Source organism: Manduca sexta, unplaced genomic scaffold (assembly GCF_014839805.1).
Source record: "Manduca sexta isolate Smith_Timp_Sample1 unplaced genomic scaffold, JHU_Msex_v1.0 HiC_scaffold_625, whole genome shotgun sequence".
In the NCBI taxonomy this organism is placed as follows: domain Eukaryota; kingdom Metazoa; phylum Arthropoda; class Insecta; order Lepidoptera; family Sphingidae; genus Manduca; species Manduca sexta.
In genome coordinates, this window is record NW_023595435.1 from 1 (window position 1) to 17,740 (window position 17,740).

Here is a 17,740-nt window from a genome sequence, read left to right on the forward strand (position 1 = left end):
AATGCACTCATCGGTTCTTCTAAAATCTACAAGTAGTCACTTACCATTAGACGAACCGCTCACACCCTGTCTTCTCCAGCATTGCAAAAATCATCTCTTCACTAAAGAGGGCATCATATTTTGGGCTAATTGTTCAACCGAGCGTAATGTGTCATGCGGTCAAGGTTGCGTAGCATTCGCCGATCAATGTTCCTAATGTGACTTTAAAATTTGTCTACAAAGCTTTCATTTAGTTTACGTTAGGGTATTTGAAAGGGTCACTCGACGGGGAAACTAATTATGAGATTACATAACATTGTTTTCATCAGCTTGGTTTAGTGGCAGCATAATGTAGAAGGGATCGGAACGTCCAGGAATCGAATGTAGATTCGGCAAGTTTGTCTGAGGTTTTATTAGGAGAGTTGCACTTAGAGAGTTTGTAAAATTAAATCAAATTCTACATAGTTGTTCAAATGCGATGCACAAACCCCCCACTCGAGTGAAATAAATAAAAGAAGATTACTTACAAATTTTATAATCTTATACATTAAACTTTGGATAATTTTTATAAAAGTACATAATTATAACAGGTAACTAAAGGATCTTTACATAAAGGGAGGGGTTAAACAATATGGTCGTACAAACTTTATCCAACTGAAACATTAACATTACGAGCAACTATATTCAACTCACACACTAGCCACAAATCTCAGACGGTAGCCGCTCGCAGTAAACATACATTATGTCGGGACCTCTCCATTTCCTGCATTCCTACATTTATTTCAAACATTATTCACCTTTCGTTTCAAATAAAAGCCGTTTTAAACTTATATCTTTTTTGTTTTTGACTCATTCGTCTTATTACAACATTCTTGGGCGCTGAAGTGTGTGGTTCATAATGTGTATTCCCTTACAGCGTTCCGGGACATTGAAATAAAACTATTTTACTCATAATTCCCAACTATTTGTTTTTTTTACCCGTAACCGTCGCACACCGTCGCAAAGCCGTCTCCGTGATCACGAAGGTTGCAAAGTCTTCGAAACGTCACGAGTAAAATGAAACAAATAATCTTGAAAATATTGTTCAATTCGTCGAACGCTGTACAAAGAAGGAATAATTAGCATAGTTCGACTTAGATTCATGAGATGTTGGATTATATTTTCAGGACAATAAAATCTTTATACATTTTTCTGGCCTAAAAACACGTTCGAGTTGTCTAGGTTTCAAATTGTGAATGACTTCGCGATTACTTAGCCATCTTTTACGTAAGATGCAAGCTTAATAACCGGTAATTATACCATCGTGCATACATAACATTATTTGAAACGACAAATGGAAATTAATTTCTATTATAAAGGATTATTTTTTATTTCTTAAAGCTATTCATAATACTTTGTACAAATGTCAGCAACTTACAAAACAACGTTTCATATAATTTTATTTAATTCTACGTTTGACCCAGAAAACGTATTTATCTTAAATACCTTTTATGATTAATTATGACTAAGTTTTCCTTTTGTTCGTGTTGTGCTGACCTTGAGGATCATTTTCAAGGCCTGGTTATGTAAATGAGACGGTTTATGGAACGAAGCTTGTAACGTGTTGCCCTTTTGTCTCATTGAAAGCACGGTTTACACAATATCCCAAGCATATGAATGCGAAAGTTTGGCAAGATGTTTGTTAGGAAAGTAGAAATTGTTGAAAGATTTTATTTCTGTACGGACATTGCAAGCTTCACTGCACTGGATGGTTAGTTAAGAAGGGTCTAGATACAGTGCCGATTAAGAAAAGCCAAACGTCGCCAATCGGCACCATTATGTTGGCCTGTTTAAAACCGGATATATACATGGTGATCCCAGAACGCAATACTTTTATACGGTCACTATGGCTTGTTTTACACTTTGTACGTTTACTCGTGTATGCTGGTCTCTATTGTTTTTATTTAGTGGGTAAAAGGCATTGTATTTATTAGATTAATTCGCAGTAGGCCTTACCTTTGGCAGAGGTGACAAAGGGTGTGTTTAAGGTCAGTTTACAGCGCTGTGGTGAAAGCGGAATGATGCACACCTTCGGTAAAAATAATGTACTGGAACCATAATAATATGAAAGTAAGGTTGCGAGGTACGTGTTATATAATATAATCATCTAATAGGTTATTCAGTAAGTCTATTGTGTAGTAAGTTCAATTAATTTAACCAATAATGTAACAACACTGTCGATAATTAATTGTAGTGCCTGGCAGAGATAATTGAGGATCAAATTTGCGAGTATTCTTACAAGATGAGTATTATAAACAGGTTTAGTTTCGAGGTTTGGGTGTAGATAGTAATCTCTGAGTACATATATGATTTTGAAAACAATTGTCTGAGTTTTCCTTTCAAGATCTGAAGTTTTATCCACAACATAAGAGTCGTAATACGTATCAGGACGTATTTTGTTATTGTATTATTAATAACGTTAACCTTTCACCCCGTGCCATAACTTTTCACGAAAATTACGTAAATTAACGCCAGTACTTTAGCCTTGTTTAATTTGTTGCAGGTAATTCCTACGTCTTCTTCGAACTCTTCCAGGAGACATCATTCGGTTTGATTTATTGAGCCATTTTTGTCGTGACTTGAAAAATGATTTTGGTAATTTTCTGTTCCTAAATCGATGTTAATGTTCTGAAAAAAAGCGCTATGTGCGTGCAGCATTATTTATGCTGGACAGGTCAAGACCTAAGCTAAGTTAGTTTAATTTAGTTTGCATAGCTGAGACATTTTTTGATACTTGTGTGCAGACTGGAAACTATGTAAACTAAACTATATAAGTACTGTGTTATTACCTCAGATATACGACGACCTGTAACCAGAATTAATGTCGTATACTTCTTTGTCCCACCCTGTTCCTATTAATTGTGGTTTGGTCTCTTCACTAGTTTACGCCAGATTAATCTATCCTAGTTTGTCACATCTGGAAAATGATCTTTCTTGAGGCCTATCTTTATATTAGACCACCAGGTCGACGGCGGCCTCTACTATTTTTCTATTCTGCTAGGTTTAAGGCTTTTCCTACGTCTCATTATATGCCCATACCATCTAAGACAACGGCGATTTTAAAGCTTTCGCAGATATATTCGTTGCGGATTCTATCTCGACGCAATCACACCTCCTTACTATCTTGACCTCTTTATTTCGTTGATAAGTTTCTGCTCATCAACCTTCTTGATTATCCAGCATTCGAAGTTATACAATAAAAATCATAAAAGTCTCATATTTGTTCTTAGACAAAAACTGACTCCCAAAATATAGGTTAAACCTAGATTGGGAGCTAAGGGACTAGTGCTTAACATTTTATGCTCATACTCTATTGTGCTAAACTCTGTCATCTGTAACCGTTCATTCATATTTTTCTGAAATAAACTATTTTTATTAATATTATATACTTTCCCCTTTGTTTTTATGTACATGCGAGGGTAACACATCACTCTTATAACTGACCACCGGTTTTGCTACACATTGCTTAAAGCACACGGTTAGATAGATTTAATGGCAACTTCAGATCTAACCAGGAGTTTGGTAATAACAGTTTTTCCATAGTAATCTCAATAACTAAACGGTCGAATCATTTTCAACACAGCTGAATAATCTCAAAAGGCCAGTCGACAAAGAATTTCGTCGAATGGCCGAGTGAAAAGCCCGGGACCGCCTCGTCACGGATCAACGACACAGTGAAATGACCCTTCCGACTATACGCTCTGTTGCAACTATAAGGTGAATGACTAAGCTATTTGCCTGTACAGGTGCTTCTACTGCTCGTAAATTGTAACCACAGCTTCTCGGTAACGAGTTGACGATTATCGGAGCTTTATAATGCCATCGAAAAATTTGATTTAGGTTCAAAGCGGTCATAATCATTCCCATTACTAAGTATTTTGTATACTATGGCAAAGGATCCGTATAATCCGATTCACGCGGGCTTCCTTTTCGTAATTTATGTTAAACTTTAAGCAATGTGTACCCGATTATAACCTGTTTTGTGTGTAATAAATAAATAAAAATAAAATATAATTATAATTAGAACGATTTGCAGATTGTATTGATGCATATAATTAGTATTTATAAGTTTGTCTCGGGTCACTTTTTGGAAAATTCACGCTTCATCCCTGTTGCCTAGACAATATAATATAATCTAGTTAAACAAATTAAATTGAAGTTCTCTATAATTTAGATATAATACTTTTCGTAAGCTCGCATGATTATTCAAGCGTTATTAAAATGTAATCTTTTGTAAATTTTAATCCCTGACTAATCCAATGAACGGCTGGATCGATTCTCACGGAGTTTCATTATCAGTTAGAGAGTAGTGTAGACTTTGCATTATGGCTACGTTTTATTCCAGAAAAGGTCTTCTAGGTAGTAATAGTGACTAAAATCACTGTAAAATTAAAATGCCGACTGACCATAATGATTTTTTATATTTATGTGAATGTTACATTGAAATTAAAAAGAAAAACGAATTTCATAGCGGTTTTATATTAAAATTTTCTCCTGACATTTTGAAAACTGAAAGCCTTCATGGTCACGAGGGACTAAGGTGTTGATCGTCCGAAAAGTCAAAGTTACAATATTTACTTACATTTTACAAAACACAAAATATTAAATTATTTAAATTATAATATAAGAAACCATTTATCCGAAAAATAGGCATATTTCAAAGCCTAGAAAGTACAGGCAGAATTTTACACGCCAGAAACTTGAATACCTATGACAGTAACTGTTAAACTGAATAAAACCGTAGTAATAAAATCATTACAATAAAGATAAGTGCACAGCGACATAACATCCCTTCGGGCGTAATTTTATTCGCAATCTGGCCCAAACTTAGTCATTCGTAACCGTAAACCTTATCGTGTCTCTTTGAAAGTATTGTTCTATTGTCTGCAAAGGGCTCAGAGGCGTATAATTTAATACCGAAATTCGCTAAAGGTCGAGGGCATTGTATTAATTATAATAATACGTTTATTTCCATAAATTAAGTGATATAACGTAAAATACATACGCATTTTTCTCTTTTGAGTGTATTTTTCGTTCATGTTAGGCCTCACGTTTCTGTTCTGTTGTTACTTTCATCACTAACAGGGTACAATTCCATACTGTGAGCTGATACTGGGCAAAAAGTATATAATTTTACTTGACCCAGTAATGGAATCCTAGGTTTCGCGCGGAAGTCGTATCGCGTACACAATACAAAACATAAACGTGGTAGCCTGAAGGTTTCCCGAAACTGGTACTTATTTTAATAAATAATTACTAAATTACTTAAAAGTAAAACTACAAAACCCAAAGAACAAAATATGGCTACTAATTTCTTGCCAAGTTTTAATTATACAACCCAAATAGGTCTAGAAATGATTACCTACTTTAAACGTGCAGTGCTGTGCTTGTGACAAAAAAAGACATTTTCTATTCTTATTAGTCATTGTATAACAAAATTGGTCTGATTGCACGTGTTTACGGTATAGCTAGCGATATTTGCTTAGCGACGGAAATATGCAATGCGCTGGTACCTGCCCAAATTCATTCGCAAAAGAGATTCGTGCCAAGTCGTGGAGAATTATATTGTTTATAGCGGATACCGCTATACCTCTGAGGAACCCGAGTGTAAATAACTTGCAGTTGAGTAATTTAACTGCAGATACACATGCAGTTGATCAGTGCGGGTATGCATTCCAGCCTAACTACCTAATGTAGTGAGTCTGTAGTGATTGTAAATTCGAGATCGTTTTGTGGTATATGCGTCATCTTCACCACGTTTTGGGGTATCTCAATCTGTTTTTATTGTTTTGAATGCCGAGACGAGCTTACCGTTCGCCTGATGGTAAGCGATACGACCGTTAAAACAAAGATTATGCGTGACAAAAGTAAATATGGTATTTTAATTTTTATGTTACCTATCCTAAATTTAGATGTTAATTTATTGGTACCTTTAATTTCGGTCGAGGTTTTTATCTTAACAAAAGACATTTATAAAAACCGTTTTTACTATACATAATGTTTTATCATGACTTAATTATTGTTTTTAAATATTTTACGTGTGCATTTACATCGTCAATTATGACATAAGCATGTCCTTGATAGAATGAGTGACTTTCTATGCCATACTAAAATAGAGTTAACAGAATCAACACTACATAACATTCTAGTCGCATCTCATGATCTGCTTCGAACATTCCAATCCCTTAAGCAGAAGGTATGCCATCGACATGCTGTATAACTTTAAAACTACACTTTTTACTTTATAAGTTTACCAACCACACTTTGACCATAAACTTTAGTCTCTTAACGTGGACAATTTAAATTAAGGCCTGGGTTTTATACTAAATTAGGCTTTTTAACGACCCATAAAAAAAAAGTTTATGGGAACATGAAACTATCTAACCAATATAAAATATGTATTGTATTTACCAAAGATTTTCATGTACTTACCAAAGTGACAGGATTGACTCGCTAAGCAGATGGCTCATTTTTAAATCACCATGAAAGGAAAGAATTAATGAACACTAAATTAACATATTGTGTTGGTTAAATGGCTTGTCTTACCTATGTTTGATAAATACGGCCCCAAAAACTTGAAAAATCAAAAAACTATTGGTATCCGGGATAGAATAGTTTAAACCTTGAAAGTGTGACCTTAAAGTGAATTTAAGTGCAAACCATTAATCCATTGAATAAGTTCCTGTTCGCACTTAAATCGATTCAAATTATATATTTGTCCTCTTTAAAACCCTTGCTTTGTACGTCAATGTCAATGATAGACGCTTCCTTGTCTATTGATTGGTAGAACATGCTTGAGGAACAATTGTGAAGATTGATGAAGAGGTTTTTGAAGTATACATAATGACATTATGTCCTACTCGAAGGCTTTACAATTGGTTTTATGACGTGAATGACGAGTGCTGACGAATGACGTGAATGAAAAGAGATTTATGATTTTATATTGACATGTTATTATTATTTCAGTATAAAGCTCATTTTGCAATGCAATAGCAAATTCAAGATGAATTTATCCATTAATTTCCACAAGGTAATCAATTAGTGCACGCCAATTCCATATTTATTTCCTATGAACAATAAGACTGATAACATTTTTTTTTCAGCCTTTTGAAAGTTATGATACAATAATTACATAATATAATGTTTTTAAAATTATAATTAGTTACTATTAGGCGACATTACTCTAGTTGAGTGGAACAGACTGCCGAGACGAATGTTTGCAGATTCATGACCCAAAAGCATAAACCTATGACTTTTCTAATGTTATATCTGTAGTCTTGATGAATTATCGCTTGCTTTAGCGGTGATGAAAAACCTCGAAAGGAAACCGCCATACCAGTGTGGTGGACGTAAGGACTAATCCCCTCAGTAGTAAAGGAGTCCCGTGCCCAACAGTAGGTCAGTATATAATGTAGGGCTCATATTATTTCTATAAGGTAGTATTATTATTATCGCACTTACATACATGTTCTTATGCTACATTACAACACATGCTGTTGTAACTCGTACGTTGCAAGGTCAAACTAATTTAAAGTAACTTTTCAACCTATCTAAATGTGTATCAGATTGAGTTAGTGTTAATTTATTACGTTCTGTAACAGTTATCTGCGTATCAAATGGAAGGTTAACATTACATTCCTGTAACATGTTCGCAGATCGAATGACTAATGTCTTTTTTTTTATTTGTACCACCAGTATGCATAGCCGTTAGGTTTAGATGTTTCGAAAAGTTATTAAATATGATATTTACACACAAAATGCATTAAGAATTTGGCCAGCAGATTGCATTCTTAAATTGAAAATGATTCAAATAAGTATCCCGCCAATATAATTATTATTTATGGAATTTTCCATTTATATCAATCTATTGGAAAAAGTTATGTTACTAAGTCAATTGAACAACAAAAAGTATTACCAGGTAAATGTGAGAAACTTTTTTCTTAAATACAGGTATCGCAAATTTTTAAGTTCGCCTAAAGTGAGTCGGCGGTCTACACACCTTGCTACCTTCTCTGCAACTTACATAAATTTTAAAAAAATAGCTAACTATCCGAACCTGAACCGAAAACAATAGCATCGAATTTATTCCTAACTAATTCAAAGTCGGCCAAAAATTTTCGTAAAAGTCCCCAATAGGTTGCGATGAATGAAAAAATTTTTTTTGGAATGCAGAATATTATACGAATTATGTGATTATTATTTAACGCGATTAGAAGCGCAGAAATAGTATGTAATCGATCTAATCTTGCGGTTAAGGTGTGTAACCTCTGCGAAAATAATTGAAGAATAATACAATAAGTTGCGGTCAAAATCGCTCTGATATCTAACACTAAATCCTAATTTAAGGTCAACTTATGTCAGACACGTTACATAAGTTTAATAAAACCTCCCAAATCAAATATGTTCTATACATTCGGGTAGCACAGCAATAGGAAATAAACAACTAAGTTGGACTGTTAGGCTGTTCTGTTGCCACATAATGTGCCATATACTTAATTTTATAATTCCAAAACTGATATCAAAGTCGTCCAGTCCCAAAAAGAAGAAACTACATATAACTAAACAAAGCCGACGCCCGTTGTTAAATTTTATTGTACTTAATTTATATTAACATAGTATCCATAAATGGTTGGTACGGATTAAAATGTCTCCAAGCATTGCTCCGTATACGGAGTTACAACAATTACACGGTCGTTGAATTAACTATACGAACGATTGTACGCACCTGACACGTACATACGAGTATAAAAATGGGTTGTTTCAGACAGCCTGTTAATATAATATGCGTTTATTATATTAAAACTCTTATGTACAGACGTATGAAGTTAAATAGTAACGTAGTGTATTATTATTAGTATAAAATATGTCAAATATAACCATAAAAAATACAACGGGTTATTTCAAGGTATAATAAATAAGTCTAACCCCGACTACGAAATAATTACTGAAAACTTGAAAGAATAAAATATTCTTATAATAATCTTGGCCTAAAATAAATATGGTGATGTCTAATGTCAACTTAATACTAGTCGCATACTGCTGTATTCGACAGCTCTAACTTACATAATATTAGCGTATTTTTCTTCATGAGATATGATTTATTTTGTTTACTTATTGTGACGATGAAAAAAAAATAAAAAAAATACAATTATTAATTATTTTTTCAATTATCTAGTTTTATTATTTACTATTTGTCGTGTCGTGAAATAAAAGGTTTTTTATTTTTATGTTATTTATTTATTATTGTTGACGCCATTTTTAACAGTAATCGACACCTAACGCACAAGTGAAACAACCAGCCATATCATATTAGAGTTTACGAAGCCATAAACAATTCGTATATAAATCAACTCCACAACCTTGAACCAGATGTCATACTTGTCTTTAGACTAGATAAATTAGACTAATCACAGAAATCGAAACTAGAGCGCTAGTGGTATAAAAATACATACGTGTTTTATGATGATTAGATTGGATAATTGCCATTTTTGCTTTATTTATTGTACATTATATTTAAACTTTAATCCTTTTATCTCTAAAGTTATTATTGACGTCTGACTTATATTTCCTTTTGTGTCATACACTAATAACTAAACAAAACCCCAATGGCACACTGTCTGCCTTGGTTCGCAAATTACCAAATTAAATAATACTAGCGCAAATATAAGACTTGATAGCATTAATTCCCTCGGCACAAAAACCACCCAAGTCGCTTAATAAAGAAGGTTGTTTGATTATTTGCACACGTTCCTTCGTGTAGGTTAACAAAAAGAAGGCTGAAATTAACATTCGGAGCTCCATATTATAATTATCATTAATGGGCTACATACCTAGTACACTTATTGCAATAAACCTTGGCATTTAACAATATCCGTTACCGAATCGCAATGAGATATTGTAAAGTGTATCAATCAATTATAATGGTGTAATATTAATTACTTTTATTTGTGGAATTTTGTACTTGAAGATTTCATCGAAAAAAAATAATTGACTCATAAACTAACTTTGTAATAGGATTCAAAGCACTTGGACATAGTTCTTCAATAATTACTCGATATTCGATATTCGAATGTTCATGACGTCAAACTTATTTTTAAGTTAATTTGTAAGCGGAATATTATCGAAAATAACACTTATTTGGATGTGAAATATATATTTTTTGTTTTTTATTTATTTTATTGTTATGTTTACAACTTTTATTAATTATTAAAATTACCTATCAGATACGGTCTCACGTACGAGGAAGTCGAGAAAGGTCTGCCTCTCATCGACACGTCACGCACTCTGATCAGAGAGGTGTGCCCGCCGATCTTCTCGCATGTGGAATGTCGCGCCGGCAAATACCGCCGGTTCGACGGACTCTGCAACAATCTAAGACACCCTACTTGGGGAGCAACCAACTCGCCCTTCCAAAGGTAAAATTCTGTACTTAAATCTGTAACTTAGTAAGCAATATTTTATAGTGCAGACATATGCGTCATATTTTCTAGTGTGTAATAGAATCAAAAATATATATATACAGATTGAACTAATAAAATTCTCATATTATCGAAGTACTGATATCAGCCCCATGGAATTCAACTGATCTTCGAATTGAGCTGTTAAATTCTTCTGAACAAGCTCGTTATAAGAGGTCTGAATATATTATTATTACAACTATACATTTTTATTTACATTGTACCCAGGTTGATAGGCCCGCTATTCTCTGATGGCATCAACGCACCCAGGATCTCCCACACTGGCCATGATCTGCCGCTGTCTCGTGTTGTATCTCGTACCATGCACCCTGACGACGGTTTCCACGACCACGCCGGAACAGTCATGGTCATCGCCTGGGGACAGTTCATGGACCACGATTATACGCTCACTGGCACTCCACTTGGTAAATAGAGACGAAAACTATTTAATTAAATTTGTTTTTTTATACGTTAATAATATTATAGACAGCAAAACATTCTATTTTAAATTTGAAAAAAAAAGAACATAATTTTTTAAATGTAAGTTAATAAAAAAAATTGAAATATAAATGTCATATAGCCAGTATGTATCAGAATCTATTTTAAATTTAGCAAAAATATAATACTGTAAAAGTGGAACAAACTAGTTAGTTTTATAAATTATCTATTGACAAGCGACTAAAGAATGTAATTATTCTTCCATTCGCCGCGCCGAATCACTTTCACGATAGCATTGTTGTATAATACCTATTAAATATTGTCGTAGATACACTCACCAATAAAACGTTTTAAACTATCACCATTATTTTTAATACTTGTCTAAAACAATTAATATGTAGAGTAAGAAAGATAACAATGTCGTGATTCTAAAATTTAAATCTTGTATGAAGATTGAATGAAATAATATTCAAGAATAATGAGATTTAGAGTTTTTTGAATACGGCCTGAAATAACTGAGTTTAATTATAATGATATAAGAAAAATATTTAATAGATAGGCAGTTAATTTATTTGGAATAATAGATGATTACTTATGATTTATTCAAGTCTAACGTAATCAGTGCAATAAAAACTTTATACATCTGTTTAGAAATTTTACAAACTAAACCATAAACAACAGAATATTTAAATCTAGAACGTTCTCCACAGACCCGCTCAACCGTAACGATCCTGAAGAATGTTGCAAACGGCCGCCGCATCTGAAGCATCCGTACTGCAATGAGATCCGCATACCGGATGACGATTACTTCTACCGCCTATTCGGAGTGAAATGTATCGATTTCGTACGAGCCTTCCCGTCGCCGAGACCTGGCTGTCGATTAGGTAAGGAGAACTTAAAGTCCCGCATTATGAATTAATCTCAAGAACAAAATGTCAAAATAGCCCAACTAGACTGCTTAGAAGCGCATAGAAACATCGAATGAAACAAGTCATATAGAAGCAAGCATCTCAATAGCAGTATAAAATTGATTATAGCGAGAAATCACTTGATACCCTTTTTTCGTTATGCGTGTATTACTTATAAACCAATTGTAGATCGATGTGTACAATTACGAAATAGGTATTGAAATGTTAAAATAATGCAACGCATATATTTGATACCTGAGTAATTCTCAAAATAAATGTACATAACGAAATAGATATTTTTACGAAATATTGTTACAAAATTTTCTGTCACTTGTCTTTTTTTTGTTTGCCTTAATTCTGTTTAATTATATAAAGAATAAGTGTATCGAGCAAAACGAAAACAAAACAAATGAAAGAGACACAGTCGTAATAATATTTCGTAAAAACTACTTATTTCGTTGCGTAAATTTATTTCGAGAAATACTCACCTACTATTCAAACAAAATCTAGATAACATAAACATGCCCTAAACATGTTTGACCTCGCCTAAAACTATATCTGTAACACGATTACAAAGTTGCCGAACTACATACGGTAGAGCATTGAAATATTGCAAATATATTCGTTATTATCGCAAAATTACAACTACTTAAACACTTTAGCATTTTATGACACCATTTTTAATTAGTAATTAACCACGTAATTATACCTATAACCATAAACAAGTGGGTTTTTAAGTAGAGCATGCGCAGACGCTGTTTTAGGCAACAAGTTGATAGAATCTGCTTTAAAGAAACAATTATTTTTTAAATCAACCAGTAGTCATGCTTAAATTATTATAATCATCAAATTTTAGTCCTTTATCCATTAATACGTGATCAAACTTACCAGGGTCAGTCGACCAGTAAAGGAGATTATAACAAGCCTCGAAAGCTTATCGGTTGGGTAACCGCACTCAGCTGTCTGTGGTCACTTTATATTTCATAGACAAAAGCAATATACATAGAACACAGTTCGAATATCGATGCCTACGATATATGTTCATGCAATTAATTTGTCTTTACTAAAATTCAACATTCATGTCGGGTTGTAATACGGTCATTGTGTTCCGACGAATAAACAATTTGTTGTTCTAGGAATTTTTAGAGAAATATCGTCGATATAAAATTGTTTTGAGAGTATTCTGAATGTTTATTAGAAAGAACAGAGTTAGTTACTTGTAATACTCCATTAAGAACGGCGTCCACATTTCGTATGTATGGAAGTTATTTCGCGGTGATGTCACTTATCGTTAGGTAGCCTACCTACTAGGGACGCCCATTTACAAAAATTCAAGTCGAAATAAAATTTAAACAAACTCAATAACTTCATAGACGCCCTGACCGTAATAAACCTCAATAATTTTCACGCTGTCAAAATGCGTAATCACCATTGTTCAGCATCAATTCACTTAGCTGAGATAATCATGCGAGAATCAACTACACCTGGGTGAGAGGCGAAAGTGTATCCAATCGTTACGTTTGCCACTGGGTTCCCACATTGCGCAATATTGTGCGATATTTTGTCAGAGGGCACTTGTTAACATCTCCACAATTCCTCTCTCTTCACGCTCCCCATGACGTGGTACTATCACTTTCCTTTTACGTTTAATAACACGATTAGGTAACAAACAAGCACGTTCTTTATTTAAAATGTTTTCGAAAAATAAACATCCAAATAGAGTTGTGTAATAAAATCCCAAGGTGTCAATGAACTGTGCATATAAACATTGAATTAATTTTACCAAAAATATGATTATATTTTGCATTGCATTAAAATAACAATACCATGTAAATTAAATTATGATTTATGGGCGAGAAAGCAGTTTATGCCTTTACAAAATAAAGACAAGTGCGTAAGACAGAATTCGCATGTTTATAAATTGTAATAATTCTGACAAATGCTTATAAGTTATACATTGGACAGGTTATTGTGTACAGACAAGATTATATCCAAATATAACATAATCGCTAGTCAAACTTATGCGATGAAATCGCCCATCATGATTTTTTCCAAAACTTGCACTTATCATTAAACTCAAAAAACAAAAATCTATACTAACATTTAATCTTGATTAGAATTACAGCATAATCATATTATGACTCAGCGTATAATTGATCACTTGCACTTATAATGATCTACCGTCTAACTGGTGCGGCACTTCTCTAGTTAGCTTCGTGATACATATTACATAATAGCTGAAGATCGAGGAATGACAGATTATTTAATCTTAGGTAATACATGAGGTAAGTGACTGGCGTGCTCAGAGATTAAAATATTAAAAAAATATTAAAGCTTGAGCAAATATAACATGTGTTTTCTGTCAGATTATAGATCGAAAGCGATAAACATTCTTCGTTAGAAACATTGATTTTGTTGCTTCGAAGGCTGACCAGTCATCTGTGACTAAACATGATGTTATTAATCTTGAAAGTTAACAGCTTTTTATCTCCCACCGCCTTAGTTACTTTGTAATGGTCATAATGAATAAATGAAAATGGCTCTTAAAGCTGGTTACGAAATAGATTAAACAACATTTAGATAATGTCAATAAAACTATTTGTAAGATTTAGAGGTCATATCAGCGAACAATGCTGTTAGTTCTGTTGCCTCGCCATTGTTATTTTTCGTGATCACTTTACATATTATTATTTATTATTAAAAGTATGAGTGGTTTGACAATTTCCTTCTCCGCTTTAGCGAGCGATTGTCATATTTTTTAGCCATATTATCATCCCATTTTAACACATCATAAAATCGGCCATTTTTAGAATGGTCTGTGACCTACGTAATCGAGCAGCATATGTTTTTATTTATCAATAGTTTTATTTCAATGGATATGTATTATATTACATTACATAGAGTGTATTAAACATAATTTTTATTTCTTAGGATCTAGAGTCGCTTTCAACACTTTAACCGGAGTCCTTGATGGTAACACAGTTTATGGAGTAACAGAAAAGTTTGCGAGGTAAGATCTTAATAAACAAAACCTTTCCCATTGTGTAAACCTGTTTTTAATTTTTGAATTCTTTATCTATTATTTTTTTATTTGTTTAGAAAACTGCGTACTGGCTTCGGAGGCCTGTTACGTATGAACCCAGTCTTCAAAGAATACGGACTCAAAGATTTGTTACCGCTTAAACTGGACATTCCCGATGAAGGATGCACACGACCGAACAAAAACATGTACTGTTTCGAAGCTGGTTAGTAAAACATTCAATTTTGTAATTCAATGAGTCTTTGGTATCAAATGGTTGTAGACAATGTATTTTGAATCGTATCCTGTTTCGTTTTAGGTGAGATTCGTGTAAACGAGCAGCTTGTCTTAACTGTGATGCACACACTCATGGCTCGTGAGCACAACAGAGTAGCTAAAGGTTTGGCTGAAGTAAATCCTCATTGGGATGACGAGACCCTCTTCCAAGAAGCAAGACGTATCAATATTGCTGAGATCCAACATATTACGTTCAACGAATTCTTGCCTATACTGCTCGGAAAGGATGTTATGGAGAAATTTGGTTTGGTGCTTGAGAAAGAGGTATTGACTGAAACAATATTAATCAAATATTAATGTAAAGAAAATGTGGAGTATCATAAAATACAATTTTATTTCTAGGGCTACTGGGATGGTTACGACCCTGAAGTAAATCCCGACGTGATTGCCTCATTCGCCGCAGCTGCGTATCGTTTCGGACATTCTCTACTACCTACCGCTGTGGAAAGGTGGTCTAAAGCACACAAATTCATCGGTATGCCAATACTTCTATTATGTTGGAAATTAAAACCACCACTTTTTTTCTTATAAGGGCACGGCAATGAGATCCTACTGCACCTGATGATAAGTGGAGTGGAATCCAATAGAATGTTGACTAACGAGAGATGATTACTCCTCGGCAGTTAACACAATTTATGCCGGCCTATTGGAACCAGATATATACAGGCTGATCCCGGAACGCGACACACTTACGTGGGCCACTATGGCGGAATTAAACATCTTGTATACGGTGGAACTGTACAACGTAGAAAAAACACCTATTCTAGTCTTTATCAACAGTAATCAATACAACTCAGAAAATGTAAACTCTACATTAACATTTCGTTTTTCAGCATCAAAACGTCTATCAGACTTGATCCGTAGGCCATACGACTTGTACAGAGCTGGGGTCTTCGACGAATATGTAATGGGATTAATGAATCAAGTTGCTCAAGCTATGGACGATTCTATCACACAAGAAGTCACAAACCATCTGTTCAAGAAGGTCGGCGCTCGATTTGGAATGGATTTGGTATCATTCAACATGCAAAGAGGTAGAGAGTTTGGTATTCCCGGATACATGGAGTTCAGAAAGTTCTGCGGCTTGCCTGGTGCAGACACCTTCCAAGACCTCTTCGGATCTATGACTAACCACACCGTCCGCAAATACGAGACAATCTTCGAACACCCTATTGATGTGGATCTCTGGTCTGGTGGAGTGTCTGAGAGACCGTTACCTGGTTCTATGTTGGGACCTACCTTCGCTTGCATCATTGCTACCCAGTTCTCTTATTCTCGTAGAGGAGATAGATTTTGGTAAGTTATTTATAATGCCTAAAGAACATAATAATAACCTAATAAACATAAAAAACACTTCATATATGGTTCATAAGTAGTTTGTCAAGTGCGGGTTTTGTTTTTGATGAATTTGAAATGGGTTCACTTAACTAAGAAAAAAAAATTGTGTTTTACAAAGTAGTTTTGGAGGGAGGCGACGTTCCACTATTTGATGAGTAGCTCGCTTTCCTACACGTATATAATAGGATATATAAGATGTAAAATTAAATAGAATTAAAATTGTGTAGGATTGGTAATAACAATTAACAGACTAGACTTTATTTTGTTTTGACTCAGTTTTGGGTATAGTGGAAGTTTGATATTTATATTATAAACAGTTATAGTGACTAATATAGGTCTTAATTTATTTTCATACCCAGGTTCGAGCTGCCCAACCAGCCGTCATCATTTACACCCGAGCAATTAGCAGAGATCAGGAAATCGAGATTAGCGCGCGTAATTTGTGACAACACCGACATTATCGATACAGTACAACTTTACCCTATGGTATTGCCAGATCACGAACTGTAAGTTCCCTTCTTTCAATATATTTAGTTAGCGTACTTATAAATGATTTTTATGTTCAAATAGACTGTTTTCAAAGTCTCATCAGCCAAAATTACGTTAATGGTTTAAAACCTTTGTATATCCGCGGTGTATTTTTTTTTACCTAGTCCCATACATTTCTAACGTCTATTTTGTTTCAGAAACCCTCGAGTACCATGCCGAAGTGGTGTGATACCTGGTATGGACTTTAGCAAATGGGCGGAACCGACGCCGTTCCACGGACCTGCGAAGCACTTCGTGAGTAGCTTCACATACGACCCGTATATAAGCAAAAAGTAGTTGCACCAGCACCAAGTATTTACGTAGTTAAGTCACCATACAAGATAGTAAACATCATTTTGTTGTCAGATCCTTAATGATTTGTATGAAATGTTCTTTAGCTTGGCATTCTTACTTCAATTAAAATGATTTGTATGACATTTATTACAACTAGCATTTCATTACCGTTTCTTTTTTTTACGCGTAACCTTTTCAGTGTACTCATTAATAAACATATTTTCTAAATGCCAAGTTAAGGGACCTTTTGGATAACAACAATCCTTAAGCACAGAAGTGAAAGTTTGATGTACCAGTCTATTCTAGAAATACTGTAGTGTAAATAAATAATTACATAAAATAGTGTTACGTAATGTAAATGATAACTTTTATAAAGTAGCTACGTAGCCTAATCGTTTGATAATAAAATAGAAATTAAAATATGTTCGACAAAACGTAGTTAC

General features: G+C 34.0%; 1 protein-coding gene across 1 annotated transcript; it reads left to right on the forward strand.

Annotated features, from left to right (window-relative positions):
* Positions 1-10,253: 10,253 nt before the first annotated feature.
* Positions 10,254-17,300, forward strand: LOC115445591 (chorion peroxidase). The gene is made up of 10 exons (XM_037447131.1): positions 10,254-10,433; positions 10,704-10,900; positions 11,624-11,797; positions 14,753-14,831; positions 14,921-15,066; positions 15,160-15,401; positions 15,480-15,612; positions 15,971-16,433; positions 16,835-16,981; positions 17,162-17,300. The coding sequence occupies exons 2-10, from the start codon at positions 10,798-10,800 to the stop codon at positions 17,298-17,300; spliced, it is 1,626 nt and encodes a 541-aa protein (XP_037303028.1). The 5' UTR covers positions 10,254-10,433; positions 10,704-10,797.
* The last annotated feature ends 440 nt before the right edge of the window (positions 17,301-17,740 follow it).

Bases quoted from the DNA above. Each gene is read 5' to 3' on its own strand.
- LOC115445591 (XM_037447131.1), top strand. From the start codon at position 10,798: ATGCACCCTGACGACGGTTTCCACGACCACGCCGGAACAGTCATGGTC. The intron at 15,402-15,479 runs GTATTGACTGAA...TTTTATTTCTAG, and splicing joins GTTTGGTGCTTGAGAAAGAG to GGCTACTGGGATGGTTACGA. The intron at 16,982-17,161 runs GTAAGTTCCCTT...ATTTTGTTTCAG, and splicing joins GTATTGCCAGATCACGAACT to AAACCCTCGAGTACCATGCC.